This window comes from Chinchilla lanigera, unplaced genomic scaffold (assembly GCF_000276665.1).
Source record: "Chinchilla lanigera isolate Chin_1 unplaced genomic scaffold, ChiLan1.0 scaffold00069, whole genome shotgun sequence".
Classification (NCBI taxonomy): Eukaryota; Metazoa; Chordata; class Mammalia; order Rodentia; family Chinchillidae; genus Chinchilla; species Chinchilla lanigera.
In genome coordinates, this window is record NW_004955470.1 from 7,511,135 (window position 1) to 7,537,572 (window position 26,438).

Below are 26,438 nucleotides of genomic sequence, written 5' to 3' on the forward strand. Positions count from 1 at the left end.
GTGAGGAGCAGGCTCCAAGGGCCTCGAACGGGCCACCCGGGGAGGAGGTGTTGCTTGGGGAGGGCCCGGCCTCGGGAATGGGGGAGGGGCAGAGGGGCTCAGGACCCAGAGATCAGGCCAACCGTGGGGTGAGCAGGGGCTCCAGGGCCCAGCGGGGCAGAGAGAGCCTCGGATTTGGGAAAGGAAGAGGGGCTGGGCTTCCCAGCTGCTCCTGGGCAGAATCCTGCCCGACTCAGCCTCTGAGATCCTCCCCGACTGGGCTCCTGTAGCTTGCTGCCTCAAGGCCGGGCCAGGCTGGCACTGGCAGGGAGTCTGGCAAGGCTGGCACCACCCTGAGCTCCACGCCGGCCCTGGGGCTCCCTGCATCCCTGCATGGGATGGGCCTGGGCCGCTGCTGGGCAGACTCGGCCAGGTTTCAGTCTCTGTGTCCCTGGAGCCTTGTCCCCTTGGCCGGGGGGTGAGTCAGTGCCTGCACCTGACCCGGTCCATGTTTGCGGTGCAGTGCCGCTGTCCCGACATCTCCCAGCGCCTTGCTCCGTGCCCAGCAGCTTCCAATGCTGGTTTAACCCTAAAACAACCCCAGAGGTGCTCTGAGGGTCTGCACTGCACGGAGGAGAAACCGAGCTGTGTGTCCAGCCACCCGCAAGCATGGGCATGGCCGCCTCCCCAGGGCAGGGCCGCGCCCCACCAATGGCCCCGGCGTTCCCGGCATGCGTGCTGCCCCCTGGCTCGCAGCAAGTCCCTCTGGGCACTGGGTCCTCTTCGAGTCAGGTGGATGAGGATGGTGTATGTGGTCCTCACATGACCTCGGTCACTCGGACGAGGGCCGGTGTGAGTGTCCCGCCACTGCCCTCCTGAGAGGTGGGCATGGGGCTGCCTCTGGGGGCCACAAGGCAGGGGCATCTCATCCCAGTCAAGCTGGCAAGGCAGCCACGCAGCCCTGATTCAGGAGGGAGCATTTGTGCCTGTGACTGGCTGACGTTCGTGTACCCCGCTTTGTGTGCTGGACCCTGACCCATGTGACGGTGCTGGGGACAGGCCTCAGAGGAGGGCCGGGGCGCCCCTCGCAAAGGGGGAATGCCTGGGCTTAGTGCCCTAATTAAAGGGACCTGCCGGGACTGCAGTGGGAGGGTAAGAGTGAGTTCTGGTGTTTTACTGCACGGAGGGGTTTACTGAGTCAACCGTCACGCAGTGTCCCTCTCAAAGCAGAAGAGAGGATTGTGAACACACTCATCATGTGGAGACAATGGGAGTTTAGCGTGCAGATTACCCACGTGGATCACTGCACAGCGCATACACGGGTCGCAGCTCACGCTGAACCCTGTAATGTGTACAGCTATTATGTGTCCGTCAAAACGGACAGTGAACTCCTCTGTCGGGATCACAAGATCTCTGCGGTCACCCTTGAGTGTGGCGGGGCAGATGGTGCGGCGTGGCTTCCCTCACAGCCTGCTTAACCCCGGGCTGCCTGTGTCAGCCGTGACTCAGATCCCAAAGCAGTCGGGTCCCGGGAGCGACGTGCCTGGTTAACCACGGAGCGGGCAGAAGCCTCCGTTCGCTGTTCATCTGTCCTTGTCCGAGACTAGGGCAGTTTTCAGGGAGCCTCCCTGTGGGGTGGACCTGAAACCCTGAAGCTTTGGGGGACCTCGGAGAGCTCTCTGTCCCTGTTTCTTGGGAGCTCTCTGCCTCCCCAGAACCTGGCTGGGCTCTGATTTTGGACTCCTTGGCTTGAGAGCTGAGAAGCATCTCAGGTTCCTGCCGTTTATAACTGCACTGGGTCACATGCAGCCGGACGTGACTGAGCCAGAAGCGACTGCCCTGTTTAATTTTGGGTCCTTGCTTCTAGGGTCAGATTAGCTGCGTCATGCAGAACGGATATATTAGAAAAAGCATTTGAAAGTCTGTTGAGCAAGTTCTGGAAGTGGATCCGGGCCAGCGGCATGTTCGGAGCAGCGGTGCCGGGAACAAGCAGGGCTGGTGATCCGCATCAGCACTTCACGGGAGGGGTGTGACTCTTCCCCGGAGCCTGTGGGCGTGCGCGTCGTCTTCGTCTGGTGCTTAGCAGCCCCGTCTCTCGTAGAAGGGATGAGAATGAACATTCCCTGCTCCTGTCCCATGTGTGTCAGCAGTATCTGTGCCACGGTCCGACCCGCTGGATGGCTCAGAAGCCTCGGGCAGACCTCAGGGTGAGCAGGTCGTGTCTGCCACCCAGACCAGATCTCGAAAGGATCCACATCTGCATATAGGGAGAGGAGCTTCCGAGACACACTCTGAGCTGTCATGGAGATATCTCTGTTGGTTCCACTTTGCTCCCCTGGAACCGCGTCCTGAGGGCCTAGGCCAGGGCTCCTGCAGGCAGGTGCGCAGACAGAATGCAGGGGAATGAACGAGAGGGTGCTGAAGCAGGCCCCGGTCCTTTGCAAGCTTGAGCCTAGGATCCCCTGGGTGCCCTGAGGAGCCCTGAGGTCACACACTGAGGCTCAGCTCTATCTGAGTCCTGCCCTCGTCCAGTCTCGATGCCACCTCAGTGGTATTAACTGTCCCTGGTGAGTCACCCTGGGGCGTGTCTTCCGCACTCACTGGCTCTCCTCCTGCCTGAGCGGAGACTCACACAATGGAGAAGGTGTGAGGTATGCTGCCCTCCGGGAGGCAACTCACTGGGCCCAGCCCCACCCTCCTGGTGTGCAGGTGACGTGGAGCAGGGGCCCGAGATGCACTTCCGGGGAGCCCCTGTGTGCAGCTGGAGCTAAGGGACAGTGGGCGGTGTTCCCCCAACTCTGGATGCCAGGGTCCTGGGCGCTTGCTTGGCATAGGGTGCTACCTCCATTTCTGTTGCCAGGTGGCACGTGAGCACCTGCATTTCTCAGAGCCAGGCCTCTGTCTCTGCTGCCCCTAGTGCCTCCCCAGGATTTCCTGCTTCCTGCCCCTCTAGGCCTGGCTCTTCACTTTCTCTACCCAGGACACCTGATGTTCTCCCTGTGCTGGTCTTTTTATTTTGGGATGGGGTCTTGCTAGGTTGCTAAGTTTTCCAGGATGGACTGCAACTTGGATCAAATCCAACCAGGATGATGGATTGACCCTTGTGCCTCAGCCTCCTCGATACTGGAATTGCTTAATGTCTCCACTTAAATACAGTATTCCACCTGCCAAGAGTCCAGGGCCATTCCTGACGGGTGTTGAAAAAGTGGTCTCTCCCAGGCCAGGTTCCCTTTCCCCTGAGTGTTCCTTTGTCACCCTCACGGGTGGGGTGGCTGCAGCAGCCCCTGCCGTGGGCCAATGCAATAGCTCTGGCGCTGCTGGGTGTAGCAGGCTGAGGTGGTCCCCACCGGAGTGTCACTTCCGGCGGAAGCATCAGTGCCGGGCTGTGGGGAGGGAGGATTTGGGGCTGCACAGGAGGATGCGTGGGGTCTTGAGTGCTGGATTGGGCCCGGGGGGCCATGGGGAGCAGCAGTAGACACTGAATCAGGAGCGGGCTCCTGCCATCCGCCCCCTGGGCCCACGTGAGGGCGGTGGGGGACAGCGGCCCATCATCACGCATGTTCTGTCATCCCTGCAATCCTCATCCTGTCCTAGCACCCCTCTTAGAGACTCTAGGTGATGAGGAGGAAGGGAACACAGGACCTGGACAAAAGCCCTTCTGTGATGAAGACTGGGTTCTCTTCAGCAGCAAAAGGAAATCTCTCTGTGAGTCTCAGAAGGTCGCTGCGTGCTCTGTTTCAGTTTTCTGGAGAGCTGTAACCCTGGATGGGAAAGGAAGGGGGCTGTTCCGGTCCCCTCCGCAAGCTTCTGCCTCGGATCGAGACGCACACGCTGTGAGGGCCGGGAGGAATCTGAGCCTGTGGCAGGTTGAGCAGAGGAACCCAAAGCTGGCTCCGTCCTGCTTCCGGGAGCAGGGAGCACCGTGCTGCCTACGGTGGCCCAAGGGGCTCTGCAGATGGGACCAGGGATTTGGAGGTGACGGGGGAGCAACATGCGGGCAAGGAGACTCAGGCTACTGTCACAGCGGGAGAAATCCTCTAGGGACTAGGAAAGGCCCAAGGGGCCAGGTGTCCCCTGAGCCTCCCAGAGGGGTCAGCATTGTCCAGGACTTGACCTCATCCGCAGGAAACTCGGCTTAGGCTCCGACCATCACCACAGCGGGGGGCTGTGTTTGGCCACTGGTCGGGGTGATTGGCAACAGCAGCAGGATTAAGACATGGACTGTTCTTTTTCTTTGAGATAGGATCTCGCTAGGTAGCTCAGTCTGTCCCTGAGCTCACTGTATAGCCCAGGCTGATCTCAAACTCATGATAATCCTCCTGCCTCAGCCTCCCAAGTACCTGGAGTGCAGGCATGCACCACCACATCTGGTTTAAGACATGGATTTATTTCTGTCATTGCCCAGTTGATGAAGAATTCTCAATTTTATGAGATCTTACTGCTAAATGTATCCAAAAGGCTTGATGACTATATTCTTGCATCAGAATTACGGGATTTTGTTCTGATAAGCATGCACGAACTTGTAGGGAAAATAGGCCAGAGTACTGGGGGGCTGCGGCTGTCCCTTAAACCGAGGCCAAAAACAGGACAGTGTGGCCAGGAGAGCCTCCTCTCTCCACGCATGGACAGAGAGGCCTCCTGGGCGCCTGGAAACAAAGACTCGTTGCTCCAGCCCTTGCAGTGAACATCCTGGGTGGCTTCTACCTCAGAGGCTTTCGAGATGGGATGGAGCGTTCTGTGCCTGTCCGCTCCCCGCAGCCGGGGAGAAGTGGAGCCGCTCCCGCCGTGGCCGGGGATGGCAGGGGTGGCAGAGCGATGAGAAGCAGCCGCTGTCCCTGGGGCCCTGGGGCGGGCTGGGGACTCACTCACAGGAGGCTCTGGGGCTGGAGTGACCAAGAGGACTGCTGCAGCCGCCCTGCGCTCTGTGCGGAGCGCTCCCACAGCGTGAGGTTAAGCAAACCCCTCTAGCGGATCACAAGATCTCTGCGGTTGCCCTTGAGTGTGGCGGGGCAGATGGTGCGGCGTGGCTTCCCTCACAGCCTGCTTAACCCCGGGCTGCCTGTGTCAGCCGTGACTCAGATCCCAAAGCAGTCGGGTCCCGGGAGCGACGTGCCTGGTTAACCACGGAGCGGGCAGAAGCCTCCGTTCGCTGTTCATCTGTCCTTGTCCGAGACTAGGGCAGTTCTCAGGGAGCCTCCCTGTGGGGTGGACCCGGAACCTTGAAACTCACTTGGCTCTGCTCAGAACCTGTAGCTCACTCCTCAGTCCTACTGAGTCAAAACGATGGAGCAACAGCATCCGCCTCAGCTGGTCCTTGGAGAAAGAATAAATGTGGATACACTTATTCTTAGGGGTGACACTTACCCCTCACTCCACGGGCTCTGTTTCCCAGTATTCACAAACACCCTACCCATCAGGAACTCGGACGCACCAGGAAGCTCCAAATGCCTGGACCACAGTTGGCTCTTTTAAAACTAGGGAGTGAGGGGCTGGGGATTTAGCTCAGTGGCAAAGCGCCTGCCTAGCGCAAGGTCGTGAGTTTGGTTCCCGGTACCGGAGAAAAACCAAAACCAAAAAAAAAAAAAAAAAACTAGGGAGTGGATTCTAACTTTCCTTCCTTCCTTCTTCCTCTTTCCCTCCCTCCTTCCCTCCTTCTTTTCCTCCTTCCTTCCTTCCTTCCTTCCCCCTTTCCTTCCTTCCTTCCTCCCTCCCTCCCTTCCCACCTTTCTTTTCTTTCTGGAGGCAGAGTCTTACTCTGTAGTTAAGGCTGGCCTTGAGCTCAGGGTGCTGCATCCCCCTGCCTCAGCCTCCAAGTGCCGGCTCACAGGCGTGCGGCACCAGGCCCGGCAGATTGTTTAGGTTCCTGTCTAGCTCTAATGTACTTCCTCAGATGGTCTGCACTCCATCGAGTTCTGACTTCTGACACTCTCACCTTTGGGCCCTAGAGTGAGGGCAAGTGGCCTCTTGGACTTGAGCCTTTTTGTGCTGGGGTGTAAACTCTGTAAGATTCCCCTGAAAAAGTTCCTGTCCCTGCCTTTTTGCCTGAAGGAAGAGAAAGATTTGAAGAATCCAGCAGTGTCATCAGGTTCAGAACACGGATTTTAAAGCACATTTTGGGGAGCAGTCTTGTCTCCCCTCCACGACGGGGGACTGCGCGGCACTCCTGCGTGGCTGCCCGGCACCGCTCACGGCACTCTGCCACATGCTTCCTGCCCACAGTGAGCGGCTGGACTTGGGGGCCCTGTGGACTCACGCTTCCAGGAGGGGTACCGAGGCTGGGCCGGCGTTGTGCGCTGCATGGCCCTGGGGACCTCGCTGGCTTTGGGCCGGCAGAGCTGTTGTGGTAGCGGGTCAGGCTCCCCTGGCCTGGGCTCTGTCCTGTCTTGAAGACCACAGAGGTGACGTGGTGGGAGAAAGACACAGCAGCGCCTTTGTCCTGCTAGAGGGTGAGGGGGACCGAGAAGTATGGCGAATGTTACATAAAAAAGCTGTGACAGCACGAGACACACTGCTACTCAGTCCCCTGGAACCCTCTGCCTTGCTTTGGACACACTCGTGCCACCCTGCCTGCCCCTCTCTGAAGCAGCTCTGGAGTCCTCTCTCCTGAGTGTCTTTCCCAGGTGTGATCAAAAACATGGCAAGTGCTGCTGCTGAGTGCCGTCCAACGGAAAGGCAGCTCATAAAACAGGACACCGCGCCCTCCCCCAGCTTGTTCATCGCTTCGGGCACCGTGCAACAGCGGCTCTTCCCACACATCAAAATAAGCAGGAAAGGGAAATGCTCTGAGTCCATTCAGGACATAGAGGGAGCTACAATGTTACAACTAACGACACTGCAGAAAGAGGAGGTCAGAGTTGCTTCAGGAGCCGGCAAGCGCGGTGGGAAGTGTGTCCGGAGTGGGAGTGGGTGTTTGGAAGGGAGGTGGTGTGTGTGTATCTTCCACTGTAATACTTCTTTCAAAAACTAGACACCCACTGTATTTTTCCATCACAACTCATAGACAGGCGACTTACGCCAAACTTCTCCTGTCAGAATCAAAACCACTCAGACGGATTCCACAAGCGGAATAAAGAATTAGAAAATCAACTCCTCCTGTCACCTAACAATGAAAAATCGCCATAGACTGAAAAAACAAAAACATCGGCTTAACCTTTCTCCCATCCTGGAGCGCTCCGCCGGGAGTGGTGGAGACCAGCTGTCCCTCTGGCCAGAATCCTCCTTCTTACATCAGTGAGGCCGCGGCTGGGTTGTAAATCCACGCTGCTGTAGATGCTCCTCTGGCCGGAAGTATGCAAGTGTGAATGAGTTTTATCAAGTCACAAAAAATAGGGAAACTCCACTCAGCGTTTCCCTGGCTGGCCACTTCCCCATTGGTGCTCACGCCCGGGAGGAAAAGGTGTGTCCTCCGCCACCGCACGGGGACAGAGGGTGCAGCAGGAGGAAACCTCGTTGGCCCGGAAGGTATAAATCCCTGCAAGTGCCTGGCTCCACCGCAGGAGAAAGTCTGGCCTGGCAGCGGTCCCGGCAAAGGAAGGGACAAAGTGCAAGAATGCTGAGCTGCAGGTAAGAGGTCAGGATGGAGGGAGAGGGAGGGGGAGGGAAGAAGAGGGAGAGAGAGAAAGAGGGAGAGGGAGAGGGAGAAGGAGGCGGAAGAGAGGGAGAGAGAGACACAGCAGAAGGAAAGAGAGACAAGGGAGAGGGACAGAAAGAGAGAGGAGAGGGGGGAGGGAGGGTGCGGGACGCAGCGGGGCTCGGAGCCTTACACAACTCCCCAGCTTCTCCTGACCTCAGCGGTCCCTCTGGGCGAGCTCCTCACTGATGACCTTTACCTGTGTCAAGGTGACCTAAAACATTCCTTGACCTCTCTGGGCCTCAGTTTCTCTATCAAAGAGGCACAGGGTCATGGGGGGACCTGGCCCAGGAAAGGGACTGGGCCCTGCGTGTGGGGATCCCCCTGCACAGGGGGGTCTTTCTGGCATCGTGTGCGGGTGGGCGGAATGCACCCAGTGGGTCACGTGTGCGCCCTGCAGGCGGCGGCCAGTTCTGAGTCCGGCGGCCAGTTCTAAGTCCAGCGGCCCTTCGGGGGTGGCGTTGTGCAACCCCTCTTGATACCACAGTGTCCCCATCTGAGTGTGAGCCAAGCCACCAAAGCCTGGTGTGGAGCGGGCGCTGCAGTCGGCTCCTCTTCCTGGTTGGACCCCTCCCTCTCATTCTTTTTTGGGGGTGCAGCCTGTTCTTCCAGCCACAGCTCCCCAGGATTCCTCTGCCCATGCCCCCACTCTGCGTCCTGACAGGGTGGGATCTTAGTCAAAACCCTTCATCTCTCTGCTTCTTCTTGGGTAAACTGAGGCAGTGGCACATTTGTCGTCCCCCCCCCCGTGCTCTGACTGCTGGGCACCCTCCCCTCCCCCTCAGCCCCATCTCTGTCTCTAGAGGGGAAAGGGGCTTGGCCTGCCCTCAGCACCCACTCAGCCAGCTTTTCTCACTCTCCTCAGATCTGCAGCCCCACTGCCTCACTGCATTTTCTTTTCCAGCTCTCAGCTCCCTGGCTCTGAGAGGGAAGGGCATCAGGCTAGGGCATGGGATTGTAGGGAGAATCCCTGCCTGCTCGGCATTTGCCCCGGGGTCCCTTCAGCTCTGCAACACCCTCCCTGCCCCCCAGGTGCCACCCAGTCCAAAGCCCAACTGTGGACCCCAAGTGAGGGACCCGGGTGCCCCGGAGCCCTGGGTCGGAGCTGGCCTGGAGCCTGCACGGTGGAGGTAGAGGCGGGCGCCCCTTACGTTGCTGTCCCCAGCGCAGACGGTGCCTCTGCCAGCGGTTCTGCCCTCCGCCTGCCCAGAACCAGCCCAGGTTGCTGCAAACCCAGCCTGTGCCCCCAGGAGTCCCGGGGGGCAGCTGCGGGTGGGCAGCCAGCCTCTCTGCATTTCTCACGTGCCCAAGACCCCAAGTGAGAACGCGTCCTCAGCAGGCAGGCCGCTGCGCAGCTCGAGCCTGGGAGGGGTTGCGTGGGGACAAGGGCCTTCTGAGGTCCGGACTGCTCGTCTGGCTGGGACTCATCCATACCCAGTGGGTCCTCATTTCTCCGCCGAGGAGGCCTGAGAATCTGCATTTCTCACTAGTGTGGTTCTAGGTGTGGTCCAGGGACCTCCCTAGGAGCAAGGCCTTAGATTCAGGAAGAGGTCTTCTCACCTGGGGACAAGAAGGAAGTTCATATGCCTGATCTCAGCACTCAGAAGGCTGAGGCAGGAAGATCGCTGTGAGCTCAAGGCCAGCCTGACTACATAGCTGTCTCAGAAAACCTAACCAAACAACAAAGAAGCAACCGCAAAGCTTTAGGGGACTTTCACATTTTTCTGGACCTAGCGTTCCTCACAGGGCTTGTTTAGTGTGTGCAGGGGGCAGAATCCCAGGATGACTCCCACTGAGTCATGTGTCATAAAGTCCTGGCCCTTCCGGGAGTGGGGATTGCACGCCCGTGCACTACACTGCCTTCTGTGGTCAGGGCAGGGAAGTGGGGCAGGGGCGGGGATCCTAAGCTGAGGGAGAGGAAGAGGGCGCTGTGTGCGCACCGGCATCTCACACGGCAGCGCGAGGTCCCTGCCCAGGCCGCCACAACTCCCTGCCAGCTCCTCTTGGCCTCGGAGGAACGACCTGCCCTGTCGTGGGGAGCGTCACTGAATCCGGGTGGCCTCTGTGACCTAAGTGTGGCCCCACGGACAGCCAGCAAGAATGTGGGAGCCTCAGCACCCCAACACTGCGTCATGTGAGCTTGGACCAGGACCCCGGATGCCAGAAAGGACCTAGTGCCCGACTGCCCCAGGGTCACTCCTGGCTCTGCACCGAGATGCTTTGGAGGCCCAGCCTGGACATCTGGCCACAGCCAGCTGGGCCAAGGTACGGGGCACATGGTCCTCACGGTTCCAGCTGGAAGATGCACCCAGGTCCTATTCTTTCTTCTTGGTCACGGTGCACACTTGGCCAAGTCACACTGAGCAGCTTCAGCACTTAGCACAGGGTTTGCTCTTTTCTTTTCTTTTCTTTTCTTTTCTTTTCTTTTCTTTTCTTTTTTTCCTTTCTTTTCTTTTCTTTTCTTTTCTCTTCTTTTTTCTTTTCTTCTTTTCTTTTCTTTTTTCTTTTTTCTTTTCTTTTCTTTTCTTTTCTTTCCTTTCCTTTCCTTTCCTTTCCTTTCCTTTCCTTCTTTCCTTTCCTTTCCTTTCCTTTCCTTTCCTTTCCTTTCCTTTCCTTTCCTTTCCTTTCCTTTCCTTTCCTTTCCTTTCCTTTCCTTTTCTTTTCTTTCTGTTTATTTGAGACTGGGTCTTGCTATGCAGTTCAGACTGGTCTTGAACTCACTATGGAGCCCAGGCTGGCCTCAAACTCACAGCAACTGGCCTGCGTCAGCCTCCTGAGTGCAGGGACCCAGGCCTCACTCCTGGCTAGCCCCAGTGCTTTTCTTGCTCAAGGCTGTCCACCATCAGGTGTGTCCCACTGTGATGGCTCCACATAGCCACCCCCAGACCCGGGCCACTCTCTAAGCAGTGCCTCAGAGGCCGTCCCAGGGTCACACGGTACGGACACGGGTGCAGGTTGTTCTCGGAAGGGGAAGCAACAGCAGGAAGGGAGTGATGTCTGTCCCCAGGGCGTCAGCACATGTGGGAGCTGCGCTGGGTCACTGGCACGTAGTGTTCCCCATGGCCACAGCTCGGTGGGGGTGGGCTGGAGAGGAGCTGCCCGGGGTCATGGGCAGCTGGACCTGGCACTGCCGCTTCCTGTCTCGTGCCTGACTTTCAGAGGGCAGGGAAGTGAAACTGTGGGCCCCAAAGGCGAAAAGGACCAGCTGGTGGTGGGCGTGAGCATCCTTGCAGGAAGGATGCTGGGCAGATGGATGCCCCTCCAGGCGTCCGCGTGGGAGCCAGCTGTGGGCAGCCGGGAGCCGAGAGGAGACACAGGGCCTGCGTGTGGGGCCCGAGTGTGGAAAGCGACTTCCCCATGTGCCAGTACAGAGCCCAGGGTTTCCTGGGGGGACTTCCTAGGTCTTTGGGACCCCTGGAGTGTGGACGTCTGCAAGCCACAGGCAGGGCTTTCTAATGGCAAAGGATTTCCCACACAGGGTAGATAAACATTCTTCGGCTTCTTAGTATTTTCTTTCCTTTGAAAGAAGAAGGCTTCTGTCTTTCCTCATGGCTACTCTGGGTGCAGGGCTCAGGCGGTGGCAGCTGCTGCGCTCAGGAACACCAGGGGACCAGCCAATCTCCTGGGGACGGTTTCCAGAGGGTGGGACATCCTCTAAAGCGGGAGAAAATCCTACCTGTTCTGCCTGCTTAGCATTCTTGGAAGGAAATATTTCTAAAGCAGATGTAGCATGTGAAAATGTATACTTGCCCCCCACATGTGCCTGTGTTGATTTTTCTATAAGAATCTCACTTGGCTCTCAGGCCACTGTCCCTTGTGAGGGAACTTGCCTGCCACTGCATGTCACTCTGAGTCAGCTGCTCAATCTGCTCCTCTTGGATTCCCCACGAAGCTCTCCCTCCCGGTGCCCGCCGGCCCCTCCTTCTGCCAGGAAGGTGTGCAAAGTGGGGGAGCTGTGTCCCCAGAGAAGAGGGGCAGATGTGATCTGGGCGCCTTGCCTGGCCTGGCTCCACTCACTTGACCAAGCCTTTGGGAGCTCCAGGGAGCTGCTCTAGCCCAGCCCCTGGCTCCCTGGCACGGGGCTCTCAGCAGAGCCCCTCTGTTTCCATGGAAGGCAGCTTCCCACAGAATGAGCTCCCCGGGAAGCTGAGCGGCAGCCTCGTTTTTCTGGCTTGGTTTCAGAGTCCTCAGTGTCACTCTGGCCACATTCTGTGGGTCATATGCAGTACCAGCCCACATTCCCCAGAGGTGAGCTGGCCTCCACATCCTGTGGCCACTGGGACATTGCCGAGGGCAGTGTGGGTTGGGAGCCGCAGTCGGTCGTGGCTATCTGTGGGAACCACAGTCTCCTGTTCTGGAAACCCAGCCCTGTTCAGACCCGTGGAAGGGACGGCCTGGACGTGAGTGTCACACGTACCGTGGGCTGGGACACCAAGGACTCTCTCGCTCTTTCTGTTTTTGCTGCTTTTGCCCGCATTATATTTCAGATGGGCAAGTTTTCTGGAGGGCTAATTATTTGCATATTTGAGTTGTGTCCTACACTCCGGTCCTAAGAGGCTGAAAGCAACCTTTGGTGTAGGGGTGTACCTGCTGGCAGTGCGTCCCCAGCCCCAGCACCTATGAGCATCTTGTCCCTAATCCTGGTCACCCAGGGGCACCTCTTGGAGCCCAGGTGCCCACTGGAGGCTGAACATGCCCTGCCCTGTGCTGGTGGTGGGGGGTCAGCAGGAGAGTGGACTCAGTCCAGCGTTTGTCTGATGAAGCCCCCGACCCGATGCTTTAGGAACTGAAACCATACCCAGGACCCCGGCCTGAGGCTAGCTTAGAACCCTGGGTGTCACACCGGGGAAAGAGCTCCCCCCAGTCCAATCTAAGCATTTCAGAGATGAGGACACTGTGACCCGGATCGTGTGGGTGTCTGGCTGTCCAGGATCGCACAGCTGTAAGTGACAGAGTGACAAAGGAACGGGGTTCCAGTCTCCAGTCCCAGAGGCGCCGGTCTTCGTGGCTGCCCAAGGAACTGCGGTGCGGCTGGCAGCCTTGCATGTGTGTGCATGCGTCTCTGTGTTCTCAGGACCGTGGGTTTACGTGCTCAACACGCTTCTATCATTTGCACTTATGCACTTGGACTTAGCGACTGCATTAGGCATCGCTGTACACATTTCCAGGATTCTGACTCGCTTGGTTACTGACTGAGGTATTGGCACGTTCTCAGGCTGTGGAAACGATCAGAGTATGTTGTACGCCTGAACGACGCATCAGCCAGAGTGGATCCTATTATTTTATGGGGTGGACTCTGAATGTGCATATTTGCCCCCAGATGTGCCTGTGTTGATAGGAGCTCTCTGCCTGTGAGATACCAGGCAGAACGCAGATGGAGGAGGAGCCTGGCTTTGCCCTCAGGTCTGCCTGCTGTGTGTCCCCGACCAAGTCCTTCAGGGCCCAGTCACCTGGTTCTGCTTTGGTCACATGCTGCCACAGGCTAGCTTTGCCACTTGCTCCTTCTCTGCTGCGCTGTGCGGAGCTCTTTGCATGCTATACCATCCCGCCCTGGCGGTGCCTGTCCATATCACCGTGAGGACACGAGTCTCACACAGGCAATGCCACCCGCCAAGGCCACCTGGCTGGAGGGACGTGGGGTTTGCGCTGCGCCTTTCTGCATAGATGCCGCCTGCTCAGGGCCTTTGGAGGGGCAGACAGCTGGTTCCCACTGTGCAATCTGACCATGGGAGGAAGTTTAAGAGGAGGCCAGCTTGGGCTCCAAATTGACATGGAAGTTTCAGGTGGTGGAAAGCTGCCCAAGAGGGAAAGCGCCCTCTGTAAGGGGCATGCTGGGCATGCTGGGCAGGCTGGGCGAGGGAGCCCAGCAGGCCTTGAGGCTTCCACAGTGACTCTGGCTCCTGCTCCTCTTTATCCCCCACAAGCTCTGTGGCCTTGGACAACTTACTTGATGTCTCTGACTGTCTATTTCTATGCCTTGTTTTTAAGGGGGATGGGGTGCTCCAGCAGGCACACATGTTTTATCCTCGGGAATAAACCCGTCTTCTGTAACCTCTGCTGAGGGAAGTCGAGCTGGGGCGCTGTCCAGGGCCTCACAAGCACTGCTCCCCATCTGCCACTCTGGCGGAAGTGGCTGCTCTCCTGTGCTAGTGTGGTCTTGTGGGCGTCCGCACAGGGCGGGCCAGAGGCAGGAGGAGGTGGCAGAGCTTTGGTTGGTGGGCCTGCCTGGGCTGTAGAATAACCCTGGTTTCCTGGGGGCAGGCAGTGTGGACAGAGGACTTGGGTTTGGGGCATGGAACCAGTCTGGTTCACAGCGTGGCTCCTCCTCTGTGGCTCTTGGGGCAGAAGTTGGTGCCAGTCAGAAGGTGTGATGGGGAGAGGGTGCTCTTGGTGACAAGCGATATTTGTTGGCAGAAAGGAAAGCAGCGTGAAGCCCTCGGCTGGTGTCACACCTTAGCTCTGTCCTTCTGCGATGTGGCCCAGTGTGACCGCAGGTTCCCCCCGGGAGGGGTCTTCCAGGCGTGGCCTCCTGTGTGGGAGCCTGGTCCCCTGCCTCACCAGGGGCGGGGCCCTGTGCAGGAATTGTCTATTGTCCTTACTCGGCCACGCAGCCTAGGGTAAGCCCCACTGAGTGCCCTGAATTCTGGGGACAAAAACCAGCCATAGGATGAGACCCATCTGTGGATAAGTTTCTGAGGGTTCTGCTTGAGCACCTGAAGTTTTCAATAAAAGAAGTTGCAAAGCTGGCTGGATATTTCTCTATATCCAAACCTGGGGAATCTTCCTCTCCTTTGTGCTTTTAGAATTCTGTTATTTCCCAAGACTTCATTTGAAAAACGCTTTTAATATTGTATTGATGTTTGCTAGAAAAGCCCCAGGATTAATTTAGATGTAAATATGTATCTTCCTGTAGTTTCTGATGGCTTCATAGGACATGCGTGAACTGTGCGTGGGTTTTCAGGAATCTGCTCTATGCACTGGCAGTGACTAAGCAGTAGGCGGAGGACCCAATTACTGACGAACAGCATTAATATTCAACACCTGCTTCTGTTTTGCTCTCTAAATGACTGTCCCGCCTGGCTCAAAGCTGGGCCAGTAGCCTAAAACCTCCCAGGGACAGGCGAGGCTAGTCCTAAAGAGGAGCTTGTTTCTTAGGTGAAGTCAATCCTAATAAATTTGAATATACGATAGGACAAAATGTTTAATTCTTTCAATTGCTTGAAGGTTCAGCTTTGGAGCTATCATTTACTGACTTGGTCTTAATCTGTTAAAAAAATTCCCTAGATGAAGTATTTAGGGCTGAAGTTTGATGATTTCTACAACTTTCAGGTGTGTAGGGGGCCGATGGGCAGGCCCAGGGGCATAATGAACAAATCAGGGTACCTAGCATATTAATCACTTGGTATATTTATTATTTCCTTGGGGTGAAGCACCCAAGACCCTTTCCCTTTGGAATATATAGTACATTATTACTAATTATTGTCACCCTATCGTGCAGTTCGAACACTCATGCTTATTTCTTTTCTCTTGTAAGAAGAGATGGATCTGTTGATCGACCTGTCCCCATCTCTGTCCCCTCCCCTCTTAGTCTTTGGTGGCTACTCTCTCATTCTTTCTTTCTAGGTGGTCAGTACATTTCAGAGTCGGCACAGAAGTGAGGTCATGAGGCATTTGTCTTTCTGAGTCTGGCTGACTTTGCTTAACATAATGTCCTCCAGTTCCATCCATCTGGCTGGAAATGACAGGATTTCACCCTGTTTTAATTGGCACAACAGTATTCCATTGTGTATGTATACACCGTATACTCTTTATTCATCCTTTGTTACACACTTTAGTTGATTCCAAATCTTGGCTGATGTGAATACTGCTGCAATAAATGTGGGTATGCAGATGTCTCTTCCATGTACTGACTTCATTTCTTTTGGATGTTTATCCCAAAGTGGGGTTTTTAAGTCTCCTTTTATGGATACTTTCCAGGACTGTCACGCAGTTCCACTACATTTCATTGGTCAAAATTATATCACACGACCCCTCCTTGTTGCAAGGGAGGGTGGGAGCTGGTCTTAGTGTGGGTCAGTCACATCCCAGTTGAGAGTCAGAAGTTCTATTACTGGGTTGGATGGGTGTTGGGAAAGGAAGCCAGCAGCCTCTACCAGGGGTAGGGTGTTTTTGAAGAGCAAGAACTTGAGCCTAGATGCCCTGCGTTTAAGTGTCAATCCTGCTCTGTAGTATGGGCTACTGAATTCCCCTGAACTGATGGAGACCAGCAGCTGGCGTATGTAGATTCTCTGAGTGGATGTCAGGCCGAGCCTTTGAACTTCTTCCACCTCTTGTATGCATCCACTGTAAACCTGGTGTGAAATCACATCGTGGAGATAAAATGAAGGAAAATATCCAGTATCTGCCACAGTAGCTCTTCCTGTCACAGTTGTATCTTCTCTGGCATCTTTGACTTCATGTTCTTTTTCAAGTATGCGGTCTCGGTTAGGCATACTGTGTTTACCTCCCATTTCTCTCACATCCTGGCTAGGAGACCAGTGGGTCTGGCTGGGGCCGCCTCAGGTGGGGACGTGGACACGGATAGGTGTCCAGAGTGGCGAGGCCGTTCTGGCTGGTGATGATGTGACTTTCGAGGGTGGGCTGGAGGCGAGGTTGTGCGAAGTATTTGTGCTGCTGAAGCATGCGAAGGCGAGAGACAAGTACAAGCAGGAAATGCTTCGGGAGACAGTGCCAGGTAAAACACAGAGCTGCGGGGAAAACCTCAGTTCCTGGCTCCTTGTCAGTGGACGGAGCTGAGGTTAAGATTCTGTTCGAGTCCATGGACACTGATGTGTCCCCAGTGATGAATGAGGGTTTCCCCGGTGACCTCCGTGCCAGCTGTGCACTGGCCCATGGCAAGTCTGCTGGGTTTACTTCAAGTCATTCATAAGAGGCAGAGGAGGGGCGGTGCTTCCGGTGTCGCTTTCCCCCTGGTTTATGTACCTCTGCGGTGACTCTGGCGGACTTTCCATCATAATGTCCCCTGGCGCTTTCCGGGGCTGAGCACTGAGTAGCCTGTGAGACCCGCAGAGAGGCAGACGAGGGCAGGCGTGGGAGCTGGCACCATGGTGCCTACTTCTCCACCCTTCCTGACAACCATCTTCCCCACCCCGCTGATGGATGGCAGGGTTGACCCTGGGACTTGCCCATGGAATGTGGCACGACAACTGCGAGCCGCCCCGAGCCTGGCCTTGCCGTACTCTGCCCACATGGCCTGTGTTTTTCCCAGAGAAGGTCCCCTCCCGGGTGGCTGACGGTCCAAGGAGGGTGGGAGACTCATAGTGCCGACTTGGCTTCCTCCAGGGACTTGGATGCAAGTCCAGCTCGGCTCGGTCTGTGTTTACCAACCTCCATCTCACCGTGAGCCCTGAGTGAGAGCGCACACTCACCGTCTTATGCCGTCCCTCTCCGGATGATTTGGGATGCGGTGTTGTGGCTGCTGGCAGCGGTCGTGACCCACAGCTGTAACAGTGTGGCACGGGCCACAGGGACACAACGGGGATGTGATGGGCCACTGTTGGGGGAGGGAGGGATGCTTCAGGACCTTGGTCTTTTGGACCTCTTGTTGCTTTTTCCCCCTGAATGGTTTTTACCGGAGATTTTGAATGCAGACTCCCTATAGGATTGCAAGTAAAATGGTGGTCTGGTGGTCCTTCCTACTATGGGGTTCGGCTCAAGGATCCCTTAGGGCACCAAAGTCTGAGGGTGCTCAGTGCCTCATGTATGTTGCCATGGGCTTCATTTCTACCCTGTGCTCATTCTCCTGTGCACTTCAGTGCTCTGTAGTTTGCTCCTAATCCCTGCTATAATGGACATGCCGGGCAAATGACTTTGATACTGGCTGGCTTAGGGAACAATGACCAGGAAAGGAGCCTGTACATTTTCAGCAAAGATACCGAGGCAGAATCAGCACAGAGGCCTCGTTTCCCAACTGTGTTTTCCATGTGTGACGAGAAGCCATCTTCTGCAGGGTGGCCTTATTGATGCCACCTGCTTCCTCCAAATCTTAAAAAGCAACTCCCTGGCAGCCTCCGCATGCAGGTATGCCGGCCTGGACCCAGACATCCCGAGTGACCATCTCGTCCCCCTCCTTGGGGTCCTGTCCCTTCTAAGCAGCGGGCTGTGTGTTTAGAGGAAGTCTTTTTTTCTGGTGGAATTTAGAACACCAAATATGGATGGAAATTACGTTCACACAGCTTTCAAGCAGCAGGTTTCTGAGGGCCGGGGCAGGGGTCTGTATCTGGGCTGTACGTTATGGTCACCTCAGGGAACACAGAGAATCCTCATTTGGGGCTCCCTCTCCACACTGCATTGGCCTGGGCATTGGTAGCTTCTGAGAGCTTCTGGATGATTCTGAGAACCCCTGGGGCCCACACGGGAGCTTCCTGAGATCAGCCTAGGTGAAGGAGAACCTGCTGTTCTGTTGTTTCCCAACTCGGCTTGGAGTGCGCAGGTCCCTTTCTGAATGTCAAATCCCGGTTAGCCTTTGACATCACACAAGGTGATCACTGCTGTGAACTGTTTTCAGGGTGTCTTAGGAGAGTGGGTGCAACAATACGCATTGAAGCACTGAGGCAATTTAGCCAAAGGAAGCTTTGAAGAGCAGGCTGTATTTTCCTGAAGGTGTTTCATCCCAGAGTTTGCTTCTTGAGATATTTCCTCCTCTCTGTCCAAGCACCCCACCAATCCCATCTCCAGTAAGTTCGAGGTTGGAGAGGGAGCCAACTCCCCGCCCCACTCAAGGGAATCTGCTCCCATCACAGGAAGAGCCAAAGGGAGACGGGATCGCCAGGAAACGTGACCCCCTTTCAGTTACAGGCATGGAAGGTGAGGTGGCTCCTCAGAGGGCCCTGGAGACTCAGGGAGCAGGTCTCCAGGGTGATCTTTATCTTGTTCCGGAGGGGTGTTCCTGCAGCGTTCCTGGCGGGAAGACAGATGTTCCTGGGAAGGCAGCCGAGTGACCCGAGGAGGATGTGGGGCCGGTGAACTCCACCCACAGGGCTAGAATGGAAGACCTCGTAACCTGTGCTTCTGGGAGAGACTTAGTCAGACCTATTAATTATGGTGACATTAAGGAAGGAACCTGAGAGAATGAAACCCTTCAGTTTTTAATAGTTATTAACTTGATTTCCTTTTTATTAGTACATGTTTGCAGTACATGATGTTTCTGTTCCTTGTGCGGAGCTGGCGCGTACAGAACACACTGTCCTTCCTCTTCACCCCTTCCCTCCCTCGCTCCCCACCTCTGAGTTGCCGTCCTTCCTTCGGTGCATGTTTGCGGTGCATGTGCTACGCTCCTCGTGTGGGGTCGGTACAGGTGTGTGCCTCACCTTGTTTCCTTCCCTTCCCTTTCCTTCTCCTCAGTCTCCTCCCCCAAACTCTCAATCCCTTTTCCTTTGAGAAAGATCTATTCCCGTTTCCTATCATATATCTTTTATTTTGATCTTTCTTTACCTTTCGGATTTCTTGTAGAAGAGAAACCACGTGATATGTAAGCTTGTGTGCAATGTTCGTAAACTGCTTCTTTGAGGCCTTCCAAAAACACTCCAATGCTCACCCAGAATCTGTGGAAGGGAGCCCCTTCACGGCGGTGGATGTTATGACACAGCCTGTCCTCAATGGCCAAAGCGAGCTGCAAATGCTGGAGGCAGGAAGAACCTCGGTTCCTGCTGTCCTGCGTGGTGGAGGAGGCCTTCAGGGTCTCCACAACAGAGACCAAAGAGGAGATCGAGAAGGACTGGAGATGGGAGAAAAAGATGCAGCTCTTGCTGCCCAATTCTGCTTCACTTCAGGGTAAGGCAAAGGCCCCAAAGACCGACAGCCAGCTTCCAATGGGCGAAGTGGAGTCCAAAATCAGCCGTGGCACTGCGTCGAAGCCAGAGGGTTGGCCAGGTGGCACCTGCTTCAAGCTCATGTCTGAGTATGGTTTCCCCAAAAACGAAATTGGCACCTGAACTGAAGAGGATCTTGGATCCTTCAGGCTCCACCCTGCCCAAGAAATGTCACTGTCACACCAGCAGGGGACCCTTGAGGGGGCAGCAGGAAGAGACTTGGATGCGGAGTAGCCTGCTCTGCCTGGGTCCACTCTTGACCTTCTTTCCACGCTGGCTGCACGGAGGCCTGAGGGTGGAGACGGTGGCTGCGCTGCGAAGGGTTACCTTTGCCCTCAGGCAGGAGGCTGCTTATACATTGCGTGGATGCCTCTATTCCTTTAAAGGGAGACCAGGTACAGGTTTCTATGGAGCCAGAGCAAGGCATTCACCTGCCAGCTCTCCGTGGCTGTCCTGATTCTAAACCCAGCACATTCTCAATGCCCGTTAAAATGCAGCTTGAGCCCGGCCTTGACTTCTAATTTCTTGGGCACAGACTCATGAGACCTGCCGGGCCTCTTGTCCAGAAAAGAAACCACACGGGGTGCACGAGCAGGTCGGGGAGCCTGGTTGTCACCTAGGGGCCGCTTATATTCTTCCAGTGCTGCGATCCTGGCTCACAGGAAGCTCCTGTGTGTCCACAGGGATTTGGGGACAGCTTCCAGCTTCTCAGCAATATCTTGGCTAAGCAACCCAAAGATGCTAAGAAGAGGGACGCTGTTACAACTTGTTCCTGACTCACCGATCGTTAGCACTGTTTATCAGAATTTGGAGGATGACACTGCGACCCCACGCTACGCAAGTGGTATGCAGCATGCCCAGTTTACAACGTCAGGAGCGTGAGCCGGTGAGATCGCCCAATCTCAGCCTGCGAGATTTCTGTGCCTCCAGCCCAGGGTCTTGGTCAGCAGGAAGCAGCTACAGGCTTTACCCTCTGCTGGCCAGGATCAAGGAAAATAACAACCTCTGTGAGAGCAGTGAGACAGAATAGGAAAGGCCTGGTTTTTCAACTGTGTAGAGAAGCAGATGGGTCTTTTTAAGGTGTGTGAAGGGACTTTCCTTAGCCTAGAAAAGCTTTCCTCCTCACCTCGTTGAGAGCCAGACCAGGAATTCCATCCCACACGCGGACTCCCTTATCTGGAAGGCAGGAAGCGCTCGCCTCTCCGTGACTTCTGGCTCGGACACGTTGTGGAACCCAAGGCGGAGCAGGCACAGGGACTTACTGTGAGTCGGACCAAAGGCAAGCAGGTAACGTTATGACCCGGGCTGACGGGGAAGAATGTAATTTATTCTTCTGAGTGCTTCGCACTCGTGGTTGGGTGAAGCCGCAGCTGTGAGCCATCAGCTGTGGAGGGCAGGCTGCTATCAGGAGGGCTCACTGACGAGCGCTTCCCAGCGATCTGTTCTCTCCTTCACTCATGCATCCATCCATCCAACAAGAGTTGGGAATAAAGTTGAATGAGGCGGAGCAGGGGACCCGCATGTGCTTGATGACCGTGAAAGCTGTGGAGAACAACGCAGCCAGAGGGAGCTGCAGAATGCTGGGATGGGAAGGTGCAGTTCTCCCCAGAGAGGCAAGGCAGAACCCCAGCAAGACAGCTGAGTGGAGCCTGATCGCAGAGCCACGGCCTCGGGCAGAGGAGCAGGGTACAAAGGCACAGCGCCAGCGAGGCCGGAACTCAGGGTGTGAAGCCCCCACTCCCAGCAGCCCAGGGCGCTGATGTTGGGCATGCTCTGCAGACAGAGCCATAGACAAGCACTGCAGAAGTTCTGACTTTTCTTTTCTTTTTTCTTGTTAGTGCCTATTAATTTACCAAGTACTGGGTTTCGATGCATTCAGTGTGTTTTGATCACGCTCACCCCCACTCCTCTCCCTTACACCACTTTCCTACACATTTCTTCCACTGCTTTTGTCCAGTAGCAGTCTCCCTTCTGCTTTCAGATCATCTTTGAAGATTCCGCCTACCAGGGAGAGTGTGCAGTGCCTGTCTGAGCCTGGCTTATTTCGCTCAGCATGGTGATCTCCAGTTTCACCCATTTTCCTGCAGATGACCAAAGTTTGTTCTATTTCATGGCCGAATAGCACCGCACGGTGCATTTGCACACTGCATTTTCTTTACGCACTCATGTGTCGATGGGCACCACGGCTTCCCTGTCTTGGCTGCTGTGAGTCGTGTTGCAGTAAACACGGGTGTGCAGGGGCCCCAGAGCACACTGACTTTCATTCCTCAGTGTGTGCACCACGGAGTGGGCCAGCTGCACCACGTGGAGCTTTCTTCTTCGCTTTCTTCAGGAGCCTCCTACTGATTTCCTTGGGAGCAGCACTGATTTACACTCCCCGCAGCAGTGAAGGGTCCCCTGCATCCCCGCCGGCTTTTACTGTTCATAGCATTTCTGAGTCGGGGGAGATGGAACCTCAGTATAGTTTGATTTCACGTTTCCCTATTGGTTAAAGATGTTGAAAAGCTTTTTAAAAAATATCCTTATTGGCCACTTGGAATACTGCTAAGAATACTTCCGAGAAGTGTCTTTTCAATCCATTTGCCTATTGCTGATTGGGATGCTTGATTTTCTGGTGTTAGGTTTGTTGAGTTCTCCATATGTTCTGGATATTAGTCTTCTATTTGAAGAGCCACTGGCAAAGATTTCCTCCCATTCCGTAGGCTGTCTCTGCACCCTGTCAGTTGTTTCTGTGCAGAAACCTTTTAATTTGATGGGGTTGCGTTAGTGGGTTCTTGCTATTGTTTCTGTGCTCCTGGGTCCTATGCGGGACTGTGATTTCCCTTATGTATGCTTCTAGTGCATTAGAGTTTCAAGTCTTACACCGAGGTCTTTGATCCATTTCCAATTGATTTGTTTTTCTTTGTACAGGGTGAGAGATAGAGATCCCGTTTCAGCCTTCTACATATGGATAGCCAGTTTTCCCAGCAGTGGTTGTTGAAGAGGTGTGTTTTTCTGACATGTATTTTTGGCTTCCTTGTCCAGAGCAGACAGCTGTAGTTGAATGGGTTTGTTTCGGTGCCCTCTGTTCTGTTCCATTGGCCTATGTGTCTACTTTTGCGCAGGACATACTATTTTTGTTACTATGGCTTGGCAGCGTATCGTAAAAGCAGGTATTGTGATGGCCCCAGCTGCACTCTTTGGATTAAGATTTCTTTGGCTAGCTTGGTTTTTTTCTGTTTCCATATGAATTTTAGGGTTGCTTTTTCTAGTTCTAGTGAAGAATGTCATTGAATGTTGGGGGTTTCATTGAATCTATAGGTCACTTTGGTAATATGATCATTTCAGCAATATTAATTCTGCCAATCCATGAGCATGTGAGGTCTTTTTTAATCTTTTGTTGTCTTCTTTATTTTCTTCAATATTTTGTAATTTTCAAGCCAGACATAGTGGTACACACCTGTAATTCCAGCACTTGGGAGGCTGAGGCAGGAGGATTGCTGCAAGTTTGAGGCCAGCCTGGGTTACAAAGTTAGTTCAAGGACAGCCTGAACTGCATAGTGAGACCCTGTCTCAAGAAGACAAAAAACAAAATAAAAACCCCAAAATATTTTGTCATGTTCATTGTAAAGGACTTTCACTTCTTTGGCTAGGTTGATTCCTAAGTATTTTATTTTTGTTTCTGAAGTTATTGTGCATGCACTTGTTTTATTGGTTTCTTTCAGCAACTTCATTATTGGTGTAAAGAAAAGGTATTGATTTTATAATGCTGATTTTATAACTTGCTATTTTGCATTTGTTTATTTGCTCTAGAAGTCTCTTAGTGCGGTCTTTAGGGTCTCCTAGCATAGGATCATACCATCTGCCAATAAGCATAATTTTACTTGTTTCTTTCTTATGCATATCCCTTTTATTTTTTTTCTCTTGCTTAAATGCTCTAGTTCAGACTTCAGGTACTATACCGGTTTTTTTTTTTTCCAGTACTGGTAATTGAACTCACGACCTTGCACTTGCCAGGCAGGCGCTGTGCTGCTGAGCTAAATCCCAGCCCCTCAGGTACTATACTGAATAGAGGAAATGCTGTCAGTTCTTCTCCACTGAGAATGATTTTGGTTGTGGGACTGTTGTTTATGGCACTTACTGCGTTGAAGAATGATCCTTCAGTACCTCGTTTCTTCAGGGCTTTGATTACAAAAGGATGTTGAATTTTGTTGAAGATTTTTTCTGCATCGAGATTGTGTGATTTTTATCCTTGATTCTATTTATGTGGTGAATTGTGTTTATTGATCTGTGTACATTAAGCTACCCTTGTATCCCTAGAATGAAATCAACTTGATCATACTGAATGATCTTTTTAATGTGTCATTGAATTCAGCCTGTGAATTTTTTATTTAGGATTTTTGGAGCGATGTTCATCAGAGATATTGGTGCATAGTTTTCTTATTATTTTGTGCCCTTGTCTGGTTTGGGTATCAGGGCGATGTTGGTTTCATAGAATGATTTGGGAAGTATTCCTTCCAAAGGAAGGATCCCTCTGTCTTTCATGGACTAGTTTAAAGAACATTGGAGTTAGCTCCTCTTTAAAGGTCTGGTAAAATTTGGCAGTGAACCTGTTCAATCCTGGGATTTTGTTATGAGACTTTTATTTTATTTATTTATTTTCTTTGATACTGGAAATCAAACTCAGGACCTTGCACTTGCCAGGCAGGTACTTGTGCCACTGAGCTATATCCCTGGCCCCCTGTTATGAGTCTTTAATAACTGCTTCAATCCCGTTGCTTGTTATTATTCTGTTTAGTTTTTTTTTAACGTTTACTTAGTTCAATTTTGGTAAGTCATGCATATCTAAACATTTATCTGTTTCTTTTAGATTCTTCAATTTATCAGCATACAAGTTTTAAAATAATACCTAATGAATCTGGATTTCAGTGGTAGCTGTGGTAACAACCCCCTTTTCATCTCTAACCGTATTGATTTAGGGTCATCTCTTTCTTTGGGCTAGTTTGGCTAAAGATTTATCAACCTTGTTTCTCCTTTCAAAGAACCAATTCTTGTTTCATTGATTTTGTGTATAATTCTTCTAGTCTCTATTTCATTAAGTTCAGCTATGATCTTCATTATATCTTTTTTGCTCTTAGGTTTGACTTGGGTTTATTCTATTTTTCTAAGACCTAGAGCTGCATCATGAAGTTATTTATTTGAGATCTCTCTAAGTTTCGGATGTAGGAACCCAAAGCGAGAATCTTCCCTCTTAGAACTGCCTTTGCTTTGTCCGAGAGGTTCTGCTATGTTGGGTTTCTATTTTTATCTAATTCTAAAAACTTTAAACTTTTCCCCTGATTTATTCAATGACCCACTGATCTTTCAAAACGCATTGTTTTATCTCTATGTGTTTCTGTAGTTTCCTTGTGGACTTCTAGTGTCATACTATTATGATCTGATAAGATGCAAAAAATCATTTGAATTTCTTATATTTGTTAAGACTTGCTTTATGATCTAAAATATGGTTAATGTTCTATAGTTGAATGCAATATTCTGTAGACATCTGTTAAGTACATTTGATCTATAGTGTGACTTAACTCTGCTGTTTGTCGTTTTTCTGATGATCTATCTACTGGTGAGAGCACGTGTGTGTCCCTTTATGGCCAGTAATGCTTGTTTTATGAAATTTGGTACACCGACACCTGGAGTGTATCCGTTTACAACTGTTATATCTCCTTGGTGCATTGCTCCCTGTGCTGATATGCAGCGGAAGTGTCTCTTCTGACTTTGTCCTGACGTCTGCTCTGCTGGATCTGAGCATAGCTACTTCTGCTTCTTTTAAAACTCCGTTCGTGTGGAACATTATTTTCCATCCTTTCACTTTCAGTCTCTGTGTATCTTTGTTCATGAGGCGTGTTTTTTGGGCAGACATCAAATAGTTGGGTCTTAATTTTAATCCAATCTTCCACTCTGTGTCTGTCTGTTTGTTTATTGATTTATTGAGACAAGGTCTTGATGTATAGTTCAGGCTCACCTTGGACTCACTGTGTTGCCCAGGTTGCCCTTGAACTCATGGTGATTCTCCTGCTTCAGCCTCCTGAGTTCGGGGATAGCAGCTGTGCAGCACCGTTCCTGACAGTCTGTGTCTTATAACTGGAGAAGTAAAACCACTTACAGTCAAAGTTCAAAGTTATTATAGAACGTGTGGTGTTGGTTCCTGCCATTTTGATGTTTTTCTGATGTATGATTCCTTCTGAATTCTCTTCAGTATATCTGCACCTCCCCTTCTGTTTGTCAGATTCCTCTCTGCATCTGCTGCAACACGTGTGACCGCTCCTCTCTGTTGATTATGGTCATCTTGGAAGGTCTTCTCTTCTCTTCAGTTTTGAAGGCTGGCTTTGCTGGACACAGTGGTCAGGTTGACCGTTGTTTCCTTTTAGGGTTTGAAATCACTTACTGGACTTTAGAGTTTGGGAAGGGAGGTTTGCAGTTATTCTGCTGGGTTTGCCTCTGTAAGTGACATGGCGTTTTCTGCCAAGCTTTAGATATCCTGTCCTGGTTCTGTACTGCTGACATTTTAACCACAGTGTGACATGGGGGTGTGTGTCTTTCTTGTCGTGCCTGTTTGGGTTTCTAAATGACTCAGGTACCTAGAGGTCATCTCTTTCCCAAACTTGGAACACTTTCTAGCATTATCTCGTGGACTAGATTTTCCTAGCCATCAGTCTGAACCTCGAGTGCCCTCCTGTACATCAGTAACTCACATGCTTGGCTTTCAACTGGGTCCCATAGTTCTTGGCTGCTTGGTTTGTAATTTATTATTTTTTCTTTCTGTGTCTGAGTGTGGAAATTCATCAGCTTTATTTTCAAGTCCTGAAATTCTGTCTTCTGCCTCGTCCTCTTGTGAGGCTTCCCACCGCGATTTTTTTTTCTTATTTATTTATTTATTTATTTATTTATTTTAAAGAATAAAAGAAGGATAACATAATAATAGGGGG

General features: G+C 52.8%; 1 protein-coding gene and 1 long non-coding RNA gene across 9 annotated transcripts in view; one reads left to right on the forward strand and one right to left on the reverse strand.

Annotated features, from left to right (window-relative positions):
• Positions 1-1,799: 1,799 nt before the first annotated feature.
• On the reverse strand, positions 1,800-7,287 carry LOC106150298. Of its 2 annotated transcripts, none has more exons than XR_001237024.1 (3): positions 7,130-7,287; positions 5,912-6,415; positions 1,800-5,292 (listed from the first exon to the last, which is right to left on the reverse strand). It is a non-coding gene; the product is annotated as an uncharacterized LOC106150298 (long non-coding RNA). The 2 variants fall into 2 exon arrangements; XR_001237025.1 differs by having other exon boundaries at positions 5,912-6,418.
• A 143-nt stretch (positions 7,288-7,430) lies between these two features.
• The window catches only part of Il1r2 (interleukin 1 receptor, type II), a 43,655-nt gene continuing 24,647 nt past the window's right edge, over positions 7,431-26,438 (forward strand). For 4 of the 7 annotated variants that reach the window (XR_001237023.1, XM_013522801.1, XM_005400763.2 and 1 more), the window contains exon 1: positions 11,702-12,009. Coding sequence is in view for 5 of the 7 variants with exons in the window: in XM_013522801.1 (XP_013378255.1) it covers positions 11,717-12,009 (293 nt within the window). In the remaining 2 variants the exon portion in view is untranslated. Of the gene's footprint in view, positions 7,543-9,677; positions 9,875-11,701; positions 12,010-19,127; positions 20,767-26,438 lie in introns of those variants that run through there. The other 3 variants (XM_005400764.2, XM_013522803.1, XM_005400766.2) reach the window with 3 other exon arrangements.